At 40.7% G+C, this 18,583-nt stretch overlaps 1 protein-coding gene across 1 annotated transcript in view; it reads right to left on the bottom strand.

The window, feature by feature from the left end:
• Window positions 1-5,751: 5,751 nt before the first annotated feature.
• The window catches only part of EBF2 (EBF transcription factor 2), a gene marked incomplete at its 5' end in the record, with an annotated part of 37,218 nt that continues 24,386 nt past the window's right edge, over window positions 5,752-18,583 (bottom strand). The window contains 3 exons of the mRNA XM_010168035.1: window positions 5,752-6,293; window positions 15,586-15,753; window positions 17,372-17,557. Of these exons, the coding sequence (XP_010166337.1) occupies window positions 6,262-6,293; window positions 15,586-15,753; window positions 17,372-17,557 (386 nt within the window). The remainder of the gene's footprint in view (window positions 6,294-15,585; window positions 15,754-17,371; window positions 17,558-18,583) is intronic.

An 18,583-nucleotide genomic window follows, 5' to 3' on the forward strand; every position in this document is an offset into this window, starting at 1 on the left:
GGGCAATACAGCGTATTTGTAAAGTCACCATTATTTTGAAATATTACAAAGTGTATAAAGGTTCCTTTATTCTGACAAAGAGCTGTAAAAACCCTTAATTTAAATAAGAAGCACTCACAGTATGTGAATAATGTACAGAAGGACATGGTTCAGTTGCTGCTGCCATTTCCTCTTCCTGTCCCACCTCCCTGTGCTTTCCATCTTCTAATATAACTAATGTGTGTTAATTTGAAAAAAGCTCGTCACTTCTTTGGGTCAGGAAGTTTCTGTTACTTGTTTGGTCGTCGCCCTCCCTGCCGCTGCAGTGTCAGTACGTACAGAGCTGTGTGTGCCAGGTGAACAGGGACATAAAACAAATCCAGTGGTTGTGGGTTTGTCACTTATTTTGTAGCTTTGCTGCTGGGTTGCAGGTCAGAGGGGAAAGTAATTACGTGGCCAGATGTATAGATGGCATAAACTGGTAAACCTCGGCCGACTCAGGTGTGTGAGAGCTGGGGATCCAGCCCACGTCTAGTCAGGTTTAGAGCTTGTGAACAGGGAGAGGTGGTGGTGGTACCAACAGACAATCTTGCTTGTGCTAGTGAGAGCTCCCCTCCCTCTCCCTGCTCCTCAAGTGCTGTTCCTACCTGCAGTTTCTGACCAACTCTACCCAGAATCACATTCATCAAAACCTTGATCCAGTATTAAGTGAGGAAGGGTTGAAGCTGCCACTGGTTTTCCTGGTGGCAGGATTGCAGTGACACCTTCTCACTGCAGAGACAGTCACTAACTTGAAAAGGGACTGGCTGTGGACAGGCTCCTGTTTGTCATTCCCGTGTCTTTTTCTGCTCTCCTCTGCACAAACACTGAGGCTGCAGGACAGCAGATCTGATTTCCCCTGCCCCCTTCCCATCATAGCGCTTCCCCCACCCTTACATTGCCTCCACGAGATGGCATTTTGGTGCCCTCTGCTTTGGGAGGGGGAAGAGTTGGGTTTCCTACTTCCCCTTATCTACACCCATGTTTGCTCAACACTCTCTGGTCATGGCAGCTCCGTCTATGGCCACCAGCTGTCTGTTTAATCCAGTCCTGCAAGTGGAGTTAATGAGACATTCCTACTGAAATAACCTGGTGCGATTAAAGCTTCAGATCTTTGCACCTCAGCAGCTGTGTGTTGTCACTGAGATAAATATTTTAACTGGTCTGGCAATTCCCTAGCTGCCCCGTGTAAGTGGCTGAATGAGTGGCTATTGTTTCACCATTTATTAAAGTGAAATTCAAGTTCTTGCAAAACAGACATCTAGAAAAGACCTGTAGAGGGAAAAAAAGGAGGGTGGGAGAGAATCTGCTTTTCTAGAAGGTCTTTCTTAACCAGGGCATCATGTGATGGCAGCGTGGCCATCCCGATTGTCACCATCTCCTCCCTAGGTGAGACCAACTGGGCTTTCACTCACCGCTTACAGGAGAGGTTCTGTTTATTCCAACTATTAAGAGAAACGTTCCTTGGCTACTGTAGACACTGTGCAGCCGTGTGGACCCCTTGCCTTTGGAAAAGGACCACCTCTGTGTTTAATGTGACAAATTCCATTAAGTTCTTTGCAGAGCACGGCAGCAATCTTGGAAGGGAAGGATGAACAATTTGATCCTTGTGTGAAACTTGGTGAATTAAGGATTTAAGAAAGTTGCAGATTTTTAGCCTTTATTGGTCTTAATGTGGGCCAAGAAAAATCTTTTCACACTGGCTTTTAAGAGTTGAACAAGACTGATCATGAAATAGGTTCAGCACGACCATGTAACTGATCCTAGAGATTCCTGTTTTGTTTTTTAATAGAGATTCCCTTTTGGTCCACATAGTCTCTGATGATACCATCTAAGCTCCTTGGGGCTGGAGGGAGCTGTTTGTGTGGCTTTTTTTGAATTTAGGAGTTAATATTTTCTGAAACTCACTTGCTGGGGTACGTCATGCATCTCCTGCCCTCATTCAGCATTTCATTTGGCATTTGCTCAGACTACAGGACAGCTCTGAAGGTGAGAGTGGTAACACAGCATGGGCATGGGCTGTATTTGTGCATCAGCAAGTCCTCAAAAGAGGTAACGAATCAGTAGTGGAACAGACCAGATCTCCAGGCTTTCATCTGCACAATCAGCTTCCTCACTTGACTGTAACAGTTGGTCACTGTCAGGCACAGGCTGTATTTGTGCATCAGCAAGTCCTCAAAAGAGGTAACGAATCAGTAGTGGAACAGACCAGATCTCCAGGCTTTCATCTGCACAATCAGCTTCCTCACTTGACTGTAACAGTTGGTCACTGTTAAAGATTGAGAATCTCTTTCAAAGTGACTGTTGGTTTTATCACTAAAATCGTCAGTTAATACACTGCTGGGACTTCTTAGGAGAGGAAAAAAAAGGCTGAATCAGATTTTAAGTAGAATGGGCCTCTGAGAGGAGACGAAGGATATTTCAGTAGGACAGTGGAAATAAAGCACACTGAATACTCTGAAATTAAGATAATTCCCCCCCTTGTTTACAGTACAAAAATTTTATTTTTTTTTGTTAGGATAATTTAAAGTTTAAAACTGAAGTAGACATAATTCATTTTACAAACAAGATATTCTTCCATAAGTAGGACCATTAAAAACAGTAAACAAAAAAAGCTATCTTTACAAAAGCTCTGTGCATAGCGACTTCATACCGTATATAACTGACAAAGCAAAAAAAACCGACCAGCCAACCCCAAACAAACCCCAAAACTATACAGGAGGGAGAAATGAGGCCTTTAATTTACAGAAGGGAGAATACGGTCTTTCAAAACCATGCATATTGGAAGTGTGCAAAGAAACGGGGAGAGGAAGATGCTATACCAAGAGAAATAACGAAATAAAACGTACTCTTTCAAAGGTATGATAAGAAATTTGTAGTTACCTATCGCAACACTTTCATCTTTCTAGTGGCAAAAAGGAAAGCTGTTAGGGAATATTAAACAGCAATAACTAAAAAAGGACAGATTTGCTTATTAATTACATTGAAAAAATCCTTACACATAAAGTTTCACATGACTTTTCCTTTTTGTTGGGTGTTTTGCCACTGCCAAAGTCCTTCTTTCACAGTCAAGGATTTCTGATTGTATTTATTTACACACATTTGTCTTTGTAAAGCTACCGGTAAGTTCTACACTCGAGTACGATGACTTCCATGCATGAGCAAAATCCATGTTCCAAATCATTCCTATGTTTATTTTTTTTTTTAATTTATTTGGCTCAAATCAAACCAGAAAAAGTCGTTTTCCATGTTTACATCAGCACAGGCAGCTACACGTGACTCTTCCTGTAAGTGCTTGAAGTAGCTTTTTAGGGAGGTTTTTCTTTTTCATTTGGACTCTTGGCTCCCACTTGAGCAACTGGACAGAGCTAATAAAAATAACTGAAGTATGAAGGGAATGTTGAGCATTTCAGAACTTTTCCTTTTTTTAGCCAACCTGGCTTTTTTTTTTTTTCCTGAATATTCCTGAGACTTCAGTGATCTGTATGTGCCTAGGCTGACTAAGCAATAAGAAAAAAGAAAGGTGGAGAATTAACAGAAGAGCTTTTTCCATGAAATGTCTAAATTTTTTAAATTGGAAAGCTTCCTGACTCACATTTTTTGTAATGAAAAGCTGATTTGTTTAAAAATGTGAGGAGTTAAGGCAGCAAACTGCTGCTCTTCTGCATGTGGTCTAGAAATTCCTGTCAATCTGGAATATTAGCTGGGCACAGAATTCTGAGTCTAAGCAGAGATGATTTAATTTTTAGAAGTAGCCTGTACAGAGAAGGGCAAGGGGAAAAAAATCCAACATCTTTATGCTTTGGAGCTGTTTGGGGTTTTTGAGTAGGTCAGAACAGGGGGAGGGAGATGATCTCTCAGAAATGAGCCTGGTCCATCAAGATATTTTTGGGAAATCTAGGACTCAACGTTGTATTCACTGAAATTTATGGAAGTTTTAATCCCAACTCTAATAATCCTCAGTCTATTTTTCCCTGTATGCATGCAGAATTCTAAACCTGACTTTGTACCTCCCACTCTGAGCCATGCTGGGGAATCGGTACCTGGGGAGGTAGGAAGTACTTTGTGTTGGTTTGGGGTTTTTTTGTTGTTGATCAGGTGAGACAGTGCTCCCTGTTGTGATCTCAAAGGTGACTGGACAGCAGCACACACTTACAGCTACAGAGTTCTTAACACCTCTGGTTCTTTCCTGTTTCAGAGATCACTTGGCTTCAGGGCTGCCTGTCTCGCTGACCTCCAGCGATTGCTACGTCCTCGATGGCATGAAGGGCACACAGAGAACCTGCAGCATCACTGAACTCGTGACCATCATTAATGGTGAGTTACTTTATTTAATCTCTTCTGCAGTGTAGACACTTTGACTGTAAGGCTCTGACTAACTATATTCATTCTTCTTAAACCCACATTATTCCCACCAAATCTCTCTTTAAAAATCTCTCTCAGCCATGTGAGCTGGCACAGCTGCTCACCAGCCCGAGCCCAGCACAGAATTGAGCATCTTCTACCACATCTAATGATCACCAAGAACACAATTTTACTTACCCACCAATAAAGCTACTGGGCAAATGGACAAGTACAGTTTCAGGGGGCCATATATTAAGGGTTTATTTATTAACATAAAGGTGTTATCACAGGAACAACTATTTGTGCAGCTATGACTTGTGTACTGTAGTGTAGCTGATTTTTTAATATTTTTTTTTCCTAAAAAATGGCTTTCCAACAACGTGTATTTTAGCGGGCTGTAAGTAGTGTAGCTGATTTTTTAATTTTTTTTTTTCCTAAAAAATGGCTTTCCAACAATCAAATTCTTTCAAGTGGTTTCTGGTTTAGTCAGATAACTAGTGATTTTTTTTTTAATCAGACTTGTTCTCACCTTCCAATTTCAGGAGAGGAGATGCAAAGAACTAAACTTTTTTTTTTTTTTACACTAAAATGCGAAAAAAATTCAAAGCAATTGATTACTTCTATGAACTTCAATATATAAATGGCAAATACTTACCATTTTTAATGACTCAGGATAAAAGTGCATAAATTAGTCAAATACATATTCACCCTTTATAAATGCACCCTTAATATGAAGTATAACTGAACTTAAGGTGTTCTAACTACATGGAAAAACAATCAATATGTTAGAGAACCCTTTCCCTCCTAATTCATCCATTGAATCGATAAAATCAACTCAGTACCTCACGGAAAATCTGGTCTGTGCAGATCCCTAAGTGCCACTCATTTCCCAGTAGGGGCTTTGGAACTCACCAGTTCATCTTAGTACCTGAATATTTTAATTGAAACAAAAGAATGGCAGGGGGAAAGATGAGGAGGATGAAAATTCATACATGAATCAGTGACCTGTATACCACAACGTATGTAGAAGTTTCTGATGATTTTGTTAATCAGAAAGAACCCTATACATCCTTGCACGTGAATTCAGTAAGAGGGAAGAAAGAAGTGAGGAGCAATTGCAGCAGTAATAATATATCTCAAACTTATCACTACATTTTTGCATCATTTTTCTTCATTGTACAACTGGAGGAAAAAATCCAAAAAAGGGTTTAATTTCTACCTCTACATACAATAAGTTACAAGTTTATTTATTTAAATAATTGTAAAACATCTTACATTTTTTAAAGAGGTTAAACTATAAGCAAATACACACATACACCAAAGTTCCATCATTCATGTCAGTTTGTCCTAGAAATTCTTTCATGCTGGTACCCTGTTTTGTTGAATTTTTTTTTCTGCATAAACTAAATCGATATCTGAAAGGCTCCATAGAAAATAGAAACTTCAACTTTTTTCCCCTACAAAGTAAAACAAATTGTATCCAAAATATCAAGCTTGAATCATTTTGCCAATTTCTTTCTCCTTTTAATATTTTACAAATCTTAGGAAGGTTTCATGTCTTTCAAGAAAGACTTTGCATTTCCGATTCCGTTCTGCCAACTGTTGTTCGTCCTGGCTCTTGGCTGATTCTTCATTCGCAATGTTTCAGGAGTTGACGTGGTTGTGTCAGAAATATGAAACAGGTAAAAGATGCAGATTTCTATCTCGTCCAATCCATAAAAAATGTTCCTTTTTTTTTTTTTTTTCCTGGGCCTGGCTTTCCCCCAAAAAAGAGCTTGTAGTGCTATTTTTTTCTTTTTAGTGGTCCATCACAATAAGTAGTTTTGTGCTGTAAAAGAAAAATGAAAAAAAAAAAAGAGGAAAAAAGGGAAGAGGGAGAGGAGCAAAGCTGCCTCCGCCTTACATCGGGGGAACGACAAGACCAGTCATGGCTGAAAAAGAAAATTGACAAAGATGAAATTCTGGCAGATTTTTAGAGAATAAAATATATTTGAGCCCTTCACCCTTCTGTGCAGTCACACATCGCAGCGATGGCCTTACGTGCAGGTTAAACTAGACCTTCTGTGTCTTTAAGTGGTTTTATGTTTTAGTGAGAACTAAGAAGGTGAGACTGGCAGCGAGCACAGCCAGTGGACAACGTGCTATTTCGCAGTAAATTCACCAAATGCCAAGGCCCACTGTGGTTCTTTAATGGATAAAGGAGAGAGATAGAGGATTAATTCAGGTCTGGGTACGTGAGCTTTCAGAAATGCCTGGTTTTGGGTGCTTATCTCCTGACAGATGTCTTTGGAGATGGACAGAACTGTCCCCAAAAATTCAGACTTCTCGTGCTTTCACTCAAAATCATTGTTGAAAACCGTAATGGAGCTGGGTCTTCCCCTTCCCACTCAGCCTGCTTCTGTGCTTGCAGAAAGGGGTCTGTTGGGAGTGAGGAAAGATGTGAAAGCACATGGGAGTTTGCCCGTGTGCCGCTCACGGGACCAAGCCAGAGAGTGACAAATCCTGATGCCCTGGCCAGTGCCCAGAGCTCGGGTTTGCTCATTCAGTTTCAGTGGAAATAAAGGACCAGCCTCTCTTTCCCGCTTGGTTTACCCCGTGTGGCTGAATCGCTGCAGTCTTACCTGGCACATTCCCAGAACACTGGGCTTATGTAAATTATTTATTAGTCACTCTCACTGCCTTTAATTGCAGCTCTGTTCTTCAGGACTGACAGCAACATTGGAATCTGCCTGGAACTGGTGCTGTTCCCAAAGGTTTTGAGGGGTAAGTTAAGTTTATAGGTATTTATATAACAAATGAGTGAGTCATATTTTCAAAGGGGCCTCGGTGCAGTGCAAGGTCCTAATCCTGCAAAGATTTATGTTCACTGAAATTTGGGGGATTATTCACATGTTTAAAGCCCTGTCCTCTGAGAATGAATTTCACCCTTATGTTCAGAGTGTTTAAAAAAATGCTTAGGGCAAGATCCTCAGCTAACGTGACTGTTATTGGAACTGTGCTGATTTAAACAACTGTGGATATGGGCTATAACTGAATACAATAGGAAAATAAATATTTTCATGTTTTGTAAGTGAGCAGGGGTAGCAGTCCCTGCCAGTGTCGGCAGAGAGCTGAAAGAGAAAGTGAAACCAAACAGTCTTAAGTTAAATACCTACTGTTCTTTTAATTGCTTAGGAATTTGCTATTGTTTTTCAATCAGGCAATTTACATAACCCTGAATAAAGCAGGTGAGTATCTGTACGCCTGTTCTCAGAGTGGGGAGGGGATTGCTTTAGAAGAAAGAGAGATTTTCTGATAACACTAAGGAGGCTTCTCCTCTCCTTCACCTCACCCTCCAAACCAAAAAGTGAAAACATGATCCCAGTGGTATCACCCCAGCCTGACGCTGGAGAGCCTCCCCTGGGCGCTGGCCACACGCCGCCTTTCTGTCCTCCAGAAAAGAAAGAAACCTGATTTAAGTCCTGGACTGTTCCCCCCTCTGGATGTGGCTGGGCTGGCAGAGAGGTGAGTGTGTGCCCAGCTCCTCACTGCCACCCCACAGGTATCCCAGAGCAGCGGTCTGGGTGAGCTCCTCTGGATCTGCTTCAGGGGAAAATCATCCAGGTTCACTCAAAGAATTTAAATGTGTGTCTAAGGTAACGTGGCCGCGTGTTTCGCCTGCAGCAAATACAGGAGCACTCACAGGGAGGATGTCCAGCCCCGTACCTGCAGTGAGCTTTCTCCTGGCTCTCTCTGTACCTGAGGTGAGCTTTCTCCTGCCTCTCTCTGTACCTGCAGTGAGCTTTCTCCTGGATCTCTCTGTACCTGCGGTGAGCTTTCTCCTGGCTCTCTCTGTACCTGAGGTGAGCTTTCTCCTGGATCTCTCTGTACCTGAGGTGAGCTTTCTCCTGCCTCTCTCTGTACCTGAGGTGAGCTTTCTCCTGGCTCTCTCTGTACCTGAGGTGAGCTTTCTCCTGGCTCTCTCTGTACCTGCGGTGAGCTTTCTCCTGGCTCTCTCTGTACCTGCGGTGAGCTTTCTCCTGGCTCTCTCTGTACCTGCGGTGAGCTTTCTCCTGGCTCTCTCTGTACCTGCGGTGAGCTTTCTCCTGGCTCTCTCTGTACCTGCGGTGAGCTTTCTCCTGGCTCTCTCTGTGGCTGTGCAGACTGTCTCTGCAGAGAGGCAGCAGTTTAGCACTGCTTAATTTGAAACATGCAGGGTCTGCTGCCAGTGTAGTTTAAACTCAGTTCCCAAGGGGCACAGGCTGTATTGGCATAAATGCTTTTTTCTTGATACTATTGTCATTAATATTATTTTAATTTTTTTAATCAAGGAAAACTTCTTCCAGCAGATCAAAGCAGAGACCAAGCCTGAATTTTTGCCATGTCTCTTAAAAAAATATTTTAAGAATACCTGTAGATGCAGCATTTTGGAAAGTTCCTTAAATTGAAGGGGAGGTAAGTTTTTACTGTATAATTAAAGTTTCTATGTCATCCAGCAGTCCTGGACTCACAGCTACTGATGGCAACAGCAAACCTGCCATCTGCAATCAGGAGGAGTACGTTATTACACCTGGGGTTCTGGTGATCATTCTTTTGCCTCCCTTCCTTTCTTCCTGAGCAAGTCCCAGCTTTCCTTTCCTTACTTGTGCCCCCCCACCTCAAGTCTGGTTTGTCATTCCAGGTTGTGAGTGCTCCAGAGCAGAGAAACTCCTCAGAAGTTGTCAGGATGGAACCTGCCAGTGGACAAATTCAGGTAAAACTATAATATCACATAGAAAGGACAAGCAGAGCCTAATTGTTTCACTGGCATTTCATCCTAATGTTGCAGCTTCACCTCCTTCTGCAACAAAGAACAAGGAGGGTGAGGAATATTGGCTGGTGCTCTCACCTGGTTTTCCACAGCTCATCTAAACGGCTTTGCTCTGTGGTTCTCTCTCTGTCTTTACATCCCCTCATCTGTCCATTTCCACCCCACCTCCACTCCCCTTTGGGGCTGCACTGTCAAAAGCCTATTCCCAGCCTGTATCGCTTTTTATTGAATGTTTGTGAGGTTTGGATTAAGGTCTTACACTGCTAGCAAAGCTGTAATTATTTTTGCCTGTATTACTATATATTGAATCGATGTAACTTTTCAATAAAGGTGGTTCAATGCAGGACACTCCCTGATGAGTTGGGAATATAGAAACCACAGTCATTATCCCAGAGGGTCTTTTTTTTTTTCTTGGAGGGAAATGGAAAAAGAATTAGAGATGAGCCTTATTGTATTAACCTTGACAGCTTGCAATTATCAACTGAAACACTTGATTAAAATTGTCACAAGGTTGGAGAATTTTTTTATAAATAAATAATCAAACATGGATAGTACCCAGATGCTATGGTGATAGGCACCTTTAATGGGTGTAATTAATAACGATCATAAGCCTGGTGTGTACAAGTAGCCCCTGAAAACACTGTCTTGCTTTGCAGTGGGAAAGAACTCGCTGCAATTCCACCAGCCATTTGCTAAGAAAGGGGAGGGGGCTCAGTGCTGTGTGACTGTACCCACATGTGCACCACCCAGTTCAGTTCTTCAGATACTGCAGGTGCTTTGTTAGTGTCTAGATTCTGACCTGGATTAAAACTATGCTCTCTAGACATGGGTGTTGAACGTTTTCAGTCATGGCCATGCAAAGAGTCCTGCATTCTCATTTGGTTTTCCTCTTCTGCCATTAAATTTCCAGCAAACTCCCATCCTACGGTTCTGCAGCTCTTTGAAGAGGAGAATGAAGTGCTCCCATGGTGCTGCTCTGGGCATCTTAAATGACTGTTCCTACCCTGTGACACCAGAAATGTCTCCATGCACAAGCTGTCCTGTCTAGGAAGGCAGGTTTGCACATTGCAAGCCACCGAGCTGTTGGTCACAGGGCCAGATTCTGTGTCACTCAGTCTAATAAAAGGTGCAACTTCTACCTGCAGGCTTCACCCCACTGAGATCTCTGGCTCCCAGCATGGCTACCACTAGAAAATGGGCAGTTTTACTTTCAATATTAAGACCACGGAGATGTTTGTAAAACAATGCACCCGTTTATTATCGATCATTTTATTATTATGTAACTAATCAACTGAAAATGACAGAGAAAAGAAAGGATTTTCAGAGGAAAACACAGCTGGCTTTCATTTAGCAGAAAAACATTAGTGGCTTGGCGGAAGAGCACCATCATCCTTCATACTAGAATGTAAGTGAAATAAATTACAGCTTCTGTGAAGGACCTGTGAAGGATGGTTCTAACTAAGACACTAAAAAGTAGCCAAAAGCTTCAAGTTCTTCCTAAAGAATTTCTTTATATTTTTGGCTCCATTGGAAATAACACCACTTTTTTTTTTTTCTTTTTCCAGAAATACTTCTGTTCTTTGGATGGAAGATTTTCATTCATCCATTCGTGATCATCTAACCACAGACAGGTAAGATACTTATACATAAGCAGTGTTTTTGTCTCTTTTAGATGAGAAGCAGGTTGAACTCTATTTTATGTAACATGTTTTCAGAGAATCCAGACCAAAACTTTGATAGCCAAGAGACAGAGAAGTCACTTGGCCTCATCTATGGAGCTGCACTGATGTGGTCACTGTCTCACCATGGTGCTACTGTACGTGCACAAAAAGCTGCCTGAACTATTATTTTGATTTAGTTCAATTAGGAACAACTCTTAAAATCAAAGTATCTGTTTGCAAAATCATATATGCATTAGTTTAGTTATTACATTGTGTAGCCACTCTGCAGTTAAGATATTTTTCCAATTATATTAGAAAGTGGCTGAGTTTTTCCCTGCAAAGGAGGAATAAGTCTTTGTTGTGTATGATACCTAACAAACAGCCTTGAATATTTTCTTCCATTAAAAAAGGCAGATTTTTGTTTTCTCCCATTAAAAATGGAGCTCTTGTCTCACCCAAGTAAGTCTGTGACATATGATGAGCTACTAAAATGAACATCCCATCACATGAAAGATAAGGAATTAATAGTAACAGGAGATATTTTTGTTTAATTAACTGTTAGCAAGAAGTTTTAAATATCTTTTAGGGTTTCCTCTCTTTTGAAGCAGTCTGTGCTGCTGACATCTCTCCAATAAACTGGGGAGAAAAATGTACTTGATCCTTCCAATATATCAGATTTAATCAGATGACAGATATGTATTTTTCACATATATTGACACCATGTATATATCATTTGCAGCCTTTGGCATACTGACATCACTGTCTAGGCTCTGGAATCATTCTGATTCAGGCAGAAGCATATTGCTGAACATTCCTAGTGTGGAAATGGCCCAGTTATTTTTACCTGGTTAGAATTTCTGTTCAGAGTGATTTTAAAATGCTGTGTGTGTCTTAAGTGTTGACTGGAGCGAGGCTTCGACACGGAAGAGCAGGTCAGGCACTGGACTGGTAACAGTCAGGAACTGTGGCTCTGTGAGCGTGAGCCAGCCCAGCCTTTTCACCTGAATCCCACCTCTTACAAACTTTTTAGAGCAACTATTTGTTTTGTTACCTGTTTGCACAGCCTCTTAATGCAAGGGGACGGGAATCCCCAGTGCTGTTGACACCTCTAACAGTGTCAAGATAAGATATTAATAATTAGGGTCTTCAACTCAAATACCTGTAATTTCTTTAGGGAATGGTGCAGATGTCCCCTTTGCTAAATTGAGGCTGTTCCTCAGGGTGGTGTCAGACTTGAGTACCTTTTGGATTGGCTAGGATCCTGATGGTTAATGGAACATCTGACCTTCTGGGGCTTGCCTGCTATTCCTTGTAACTGAGCTTGCATTTTTATGTCGAGATGTGCTGAGCTGGCCAAAGGTAATCTGGGCAGTCAGCGGTCCATGCTGTTCCAGCAGTTTCCAATTTGCTTGCTTTTCCCATCAGCTGCCTTCCATCTGAGATGAGATGATGAGGCATTTGTGTACTTATCATGCTGTGTTGCGTCACGTCACATTGTATCTTCCCTGGGCCTTTTTTAACCTGCCCTGACATATGACACAAACGGAGCACGCGATTGTTCTGCTCAGGATCACCTGCTCTCAATTTGGGGAGTACATGGAGGTGAGTGGTGTCCAGTATGGATTGCTGCTTGGTCTCTACCTATCATGTCCTGTTACACTGGAAGAATGTATAGCAGATGGCAGGTGAAATAGATAAGTAAGCAAGAACACATGGCACAGGGGGTTATCTGAGGGTATTCCACGTGTCTTGGCTCTGGTGTGCAAAGCTGAAAGCCAGGAGATGCACAGGTTTCATGCTTAGTTAATACTTTTGAGTTACCACGTATTTTCTGCCAGATGCCCTATTGTCTCCAGCAGCTTTAAAGCATCGCCAAGACCTTCCGAAATACATTTTTGGGAAAAAAAATTCCAGCAGTACTGTAACTGTCTGGAATAATGGGAAAGTTAATCTGAGCTTGTAGAGCTCCTGCTGTTTAGACCAGTTTTAATCCAGGCTTAAGCACTGCTGTGGTTAACATATGTGGAAACTTATATTCTAGATTTTTGTGGCTGCTTGTAAGTAGCGTGGCGTGCCCTGAGGTGCTGGTAGTATTTCTAATATTCTCATTGCAACAGGATGCAGGAAGTAGGATGGAGACTGTATCACCAGGAAACTTTTGCCTCAGAACAAAAGATGTAACCAAAGTAGATTGCAAACATTACATTAAAGCTCAAAAAAAATCCCTGTTGGGGAGATATTTTCTCCATATTATGGGTGGGGAAATTGAGAGGTAATGTCAAAGCACTTGCCTGATGTGCTTTGGGAAGGAACCTGCACATACTTACTGCTTGCTCTGTGCTTCTGCTATTCTATCTCCATCAGTATGTTCTGATGCCTAATTCTGATAAATAAATAAATAACATTACCAGCCCATCTATTCTTATATTTATAGCACAGGAGGATGGCGTAGCAGAGGAGAAGAACAATCTCCCATTGCTGCAGCACAGTAAGTCCATTCAAGAAGCCTCTTTGCGACCCTCCTGTTGACTTTCTGGCTACATCTGTCTGTCAGCACTGTGGGAAGGTTAATTTGGATATCAGGCTGTGTGTATCTGGATCCTTTCCAAAGCATGCGCTCCCCAGCTTGCATCAATTTAAATATTTCAGTTGGAAAGAAGGATTTGCATCTATGGTTGAAATAGTTAAATAGTTACAAAGACCTGGCATAAGAAATTTTGGGCAGAGGTGTTTGACTGGTGAGTCACATCTGTTGGTGCTCAATGTCACACTCTGACTGACAAGTCCTGTTGTACCAGGTACCGAATCGGCTGAAAACTTACGTAAGTATCAGCTGTATTATATTATCATGTTGATGTATCAGGGTGTCGATGTACAAGGAGATCTCCCACAAAGAAGGGGATGTGGTTAATAACTTTTCTATCACTTCATCCATGCTCAAGTCTCCGGATCTCCATGTGCATAAGCTATTTCAGTAAGTAATCATAACCTGAACTGACAGACTAATCCTGAACGCCTCAAGAGTGGACTTTTGTCAGTAAAAACACAAGGATGTGGGGACTAGGGGTTTGTTTTGAGATTTTGATGTTATACTTAATATTGAAGTTCCATTTTTAGAATCTCTTATTACTAATTTATAGATTGGATAGAATATGTTGTTAACACTAAATGGTCACTAGCACTTTACCTGTTTACTAAAGCAGGGTCTTGAGCAGACAGGACAGACATGGCAGGTTAAGGAAAAGTATTAACTTAAATAAAAAGTCAGTGTTTTTTAATCTGTCCTTTTCCCGTCTCCTAGAAACAATCTGAGTGATTTTCTCACTGAACTGAGTTGTGGTTGGCACTACCTTAGGTAAGTTCTTAACAATTAGCCCTTCTCAACAGAGCAGTTAGACAAGTTTAACTTTAAAGTAGACTTAAATCTATTCTGAACGCACTGATTTGTCTTTAGATTCTAGCACAGTCCAATTGCTTTAAGCTAAACAAGCAAACTCTTCTTAAGCTGATAGGCCTTCCTAGTTAAATATTTAATGTTTAACTAAATCAGTTTAAAATTACCTTACCTTGGAACAGGTCCTTAATACAGCTAAACCTTCTCATTTTTTATAGTGAAATCAATACATCCCTTCATTAACTGACCCAAAGAACACTGCAGCGATGTTGACTCTTTAGACACCACGGTCATACAAAACATTAACAAAGGTAAACCCATCTCTAAACAGTTTAGATAAATAGCTACAACTTTTGGGCCAACAAAACTTTCTATATCTATAGTTTAAAAATTTGCTTTAAATCCTTTTTTTCATCTTCTTTAAACAGAGTGGAAAAGAAATCATATTCCCTGTCAACCTGATACCTGTGTGTTTACATGGGTGGGTCAATGTCTTTCATTAATGGGAAGATGATCTCAGAGGAGCACAGAGTTCCATGTAATTGGGGCAAGGGAAGAAGCTGTTTCAGCTACATCACAGAACTCTCTAAGTTACCTTTTAAAAATGTAATTGTTTTTGTCCAACACACTTAGAATTTCCTTATTATATAAAATAATCACAGTTTCTGTAAGTCCCTGTGGCCTGGCTAAGGATTTATAATGCACCCAAATCAACAGGTGTGGTTTGTAGGGCTCATTTTAGAATTACCACTGGCTCTTGGCATGGCTGAATTCCCAGCGTTGTGTTTTCCATGGTATCTCTAGTGCAGTCTGAAGGAGCCAGATGACTTCTCAGAGCCTGTAAAGGCGTTTTTTTTATGGAGACTTGGAGCATATTTATGTGCCCCCCCACAGCCTGTTAAAATAAAGAATTTAGTCCAGGTTTCCATTCTTATCTTAACACTCACATTTGTTTTGCAGATCACCTTTAAAAGGGCTGTAAATGTAGCGCAGGGCTCAATTCCCGGGCTGAGCCCAAACCTGGCAGCAGGTTTCAAGGCAGGGGCTGTTACGTACAGAGCTGTGTGTTAACTCTGCAGGGCAGACGGTGGTTTTACGGGTCCCTGAAGCCTAAGGAGAAGTCATTCCTCACAAAAGAGCTGGTGCTGAAATGCAGCGTGGGTCAAATCCTGCTCGGTATGAACTGAGTGTCTGTCCCCTGCTGTTTTAAAACCAAATGGACAAAGCTTGGAGTGTTGCTTTAATGCAGCTGGACTGGGTCAGACTTTCACTACCGAGTCCTGCAGTATCAGTGTAAGGGTGTTCAGATGATTAATTTACCTACACTAACACGGTGTGCTTGACGTGTGCAGGCTCAATATGAATTGTACATTTCTTACCTCTAAACCCATTTCCGTTGCCACTAGAGCAGGCAGGAGAAGGAGACCCTTGGGGTCTGATGACAGGAGCAAAGGCACTCTTCTGTTTGACAGCAGGAAAGACGGAAGAGGAGAATGGAAGGATGGAAGAAGTGCTGGAGGAGCCAACTGTTGGACTTGAAGACATCACTAGAAAAGAAAAAAAGTGAATTCTCATCAGAAATGCAATTATAAAAGTTTGGTAAAACAGGTTAAAATGTCTGCCTTCTGATAATTACTCCTTCTACTTAAAGATCTCATTCTCACCTTGGCTTGGCTGTTTACAGTAAGGCTGAAGGAGAGAGGTTGTGATATTGAATAGGTCAGAAAAGCTCAATTCTTTTAAAATGAAGGGTGAGGAGACAAGAAAGTGGTAAGTAATCAAAGGAGAGAGGGAGTCAATATGATCAAACATAGACAGGAATGGCCTGTCCACTTCCAGTCTGTGCTTTGGAAATGGGGAAGGCCAGTAATTCCTGTGACCTCCCAGCTTTTTAAAAATGACAATTTCCTTGGTTGGAGTTGAGGGGGGATGTTTTAAGCTGTTTAGATTTGAATCTAAACTGACTTCTTTTTAAAGAAGTAACTTAGAAGTCCCATTATATGTCTAATAGCTTGTTAAGTAACCGTTTCCTTGCTTTCCAGAAAAATATCAGCTATTGCTCAGCAAAACAAGGAACAAAAAAATGTATTTCAGGTGGGTTCCAGTGACTCCCCAAGTCTCATGGAAGCAGTAGTTTGAAATGAGAACAGCAATATGCTGCAGACCTGGTCCTTCCCTTAGTGAAGTCAATGGCAAAGCTCCAGAACAGGGGAAGTAGCAAAAGCACCCGAACATCCTTGGAGCCTTAAATCACAGCTCAAACCGTGAGGATGTTGTTGAGCAGGTTTTAGATCTACAAGGAGCCTCCATCATTGCTGCACAGTGAGGGAGTCAGTCCTTATGCAGATGATGTGAGTGTAAATAAAATAAAATAGGATTTTGCAGTATACCAGGTGTTTTCTGGAAAGGTGTGATCCTGACATTATTGGGAGCTATTCCCTCCGTAAACTACAGTGTAAGTAAATAATAAGTAAGTAAATAGCTATTTAACTATTCCTCCTCTTTATATATGTGTGTGTGTGTATATATATATATACACACAGATATACACACATTCCAGAGTGAAATATATATATATTCCAGAGTGAAATCAAGGCATGAAGGGAAGAGTAACTGACTGGCTCATGGTAAAACTAGTAACTAGAAATATAATAATACCAACTTCCAGAACTTAATTCCATCGTTGCTATAGTTCTGGTTAACAAGGTAATTTAGTTTCACAGGCAATTAATCCACAATTCAGCTCTCAGTTACTGTTAATGCAGGTCATACACATCAAAATTATTTTAGAGTAGCTTTTGGAAAAGATTTGGAGTAGTCTCTATGCTAAAAGTGATGGCTAATTTAGCATAGAGACTAATCAAATAATCTAAATTTGTAAATTGTACCTCATTTCTCATTGTGACCTTTGCCACTCAGGAATCTGTATATGAATAGAATCTGAAGGAAACACAAGTAGGATTCAATATTCCTCTGTTCTTGAAAAATGGGAACATTTTCTAGTTCATACTAAAAAACACCAGCACACAAATTCTAACCTTTCACAAAAATCCTCACTAAATCTTGACAACTTCTCTTACAAGACATGACTTGCTGCATTTTTTGATGTGCTAAATTAAATAAAGCAGGAGCAAGAATTCAATATAAAAGCAGCAAAGCACTTACATCCGTAGGGGGATCCCGTTGGAGAGCCGTTAATGAAGCCCGGGGAGCCCGGAACGCCCAGGTTGGACATGGGGACGTTGCTGTAGCCGTTCATGCTGTTGCTGGAAGTGCTGTAGTTGGACTGTTGGGGGGTGGAGCTGGAGGAGTAACCTCGGGGCGAGATGCTGCTTGTGTTACGAATGTAACCTAAAAAAAACCACACAGTTAAAAGCGTGTTAATGATTTGTCTTAAAACTTTCTCCTGTATATTCCTTGCTTAAATAAATTACTTACTTAAATTCAGATTAATTAAAACATTTAATAAGCAAGTACCATGAAATTCAGTGGGTTTTACGGATGTGCTTTCAAGCTAAGCAATACAAAGTTTTAAAACAATGTGGAAAACTAACTTTTTGAAGTGAACAGTTTGTTGTCTATTTTTCTAATCAGATTTGATTTGTTAAAAGTTGAAATATATTCTAAGACCTGGAAAAAAAAAGTGTGTGCTCTTCTTTTTCTGAGGTAGAATTTATAATGTATGTGTGATTTTCTACAATTTTAGGGGGGAGGTTATACTTCCAAATTATTGATGAATTCCAAATAAAGCAAGTGTATTACTAAGGGGAAATTATAACCCATATCTAGTTTGTGGCTTGACTTTGAAGATATAGTACTTGGGGGAAAGAATAAATTGGGTAAATAAGTAAAAAACATTTTTTGTCTTAAAAAATAAACACAAATGTTAGAGAACCAAAATTTAGCCTCTTTTTTCTCCAAAAAGAGACCTGAAGAACTGTATCACTATCAGCATTAAAGTACAAGGCTATTATGACAGCTGCAAAAGCCTTTTCCATGGAAAAGCTGTAATCAGAAAGATGTGATCCAACAGCTACTTTAAAAGTTGTTACCATTTAGATATCAAGTGAGGTTATTTCTGCCCATTTCTAAATATTATGAAATTCTAATTCAGGGCTGGTAAGACCTTATTAAAAAAACTAGCAAAATTATCTACCTGATGACTTTGGACATGGCATATGTAATAGTAACTTCACATGCCATGGTTTTCCTGCCTTGGAGTGTTCAGCACAGCTACTCATGCAGTCAACAACAGCCTGAACTTTACTGAAACTGAGTGCTAAAAATCCAAATATTCAAGAGAAGTTGATATTGCTCCCTTGATGTACCACTGGTAATGTGTCATTTTCTGGCACATTTTCCTAACAATCAGTAATA

Source organism: Antrostomus carolinensis, unplaced genomic scaffold (assembly GCF_000700745.2).
Source record: "Antrostomus carolinensis isolate BGI_N321 unplaced genomic scaffold, ASM70074v2 scaffold8095, whole genome shotgun sequence".
NCBI classification, from domain to species: Eukaryota; Metazoa; Chordata; class Aves; order Caprimulgiformes; family Caprimulgidae; genus Antrostomus; species Antrostomus carolinensis.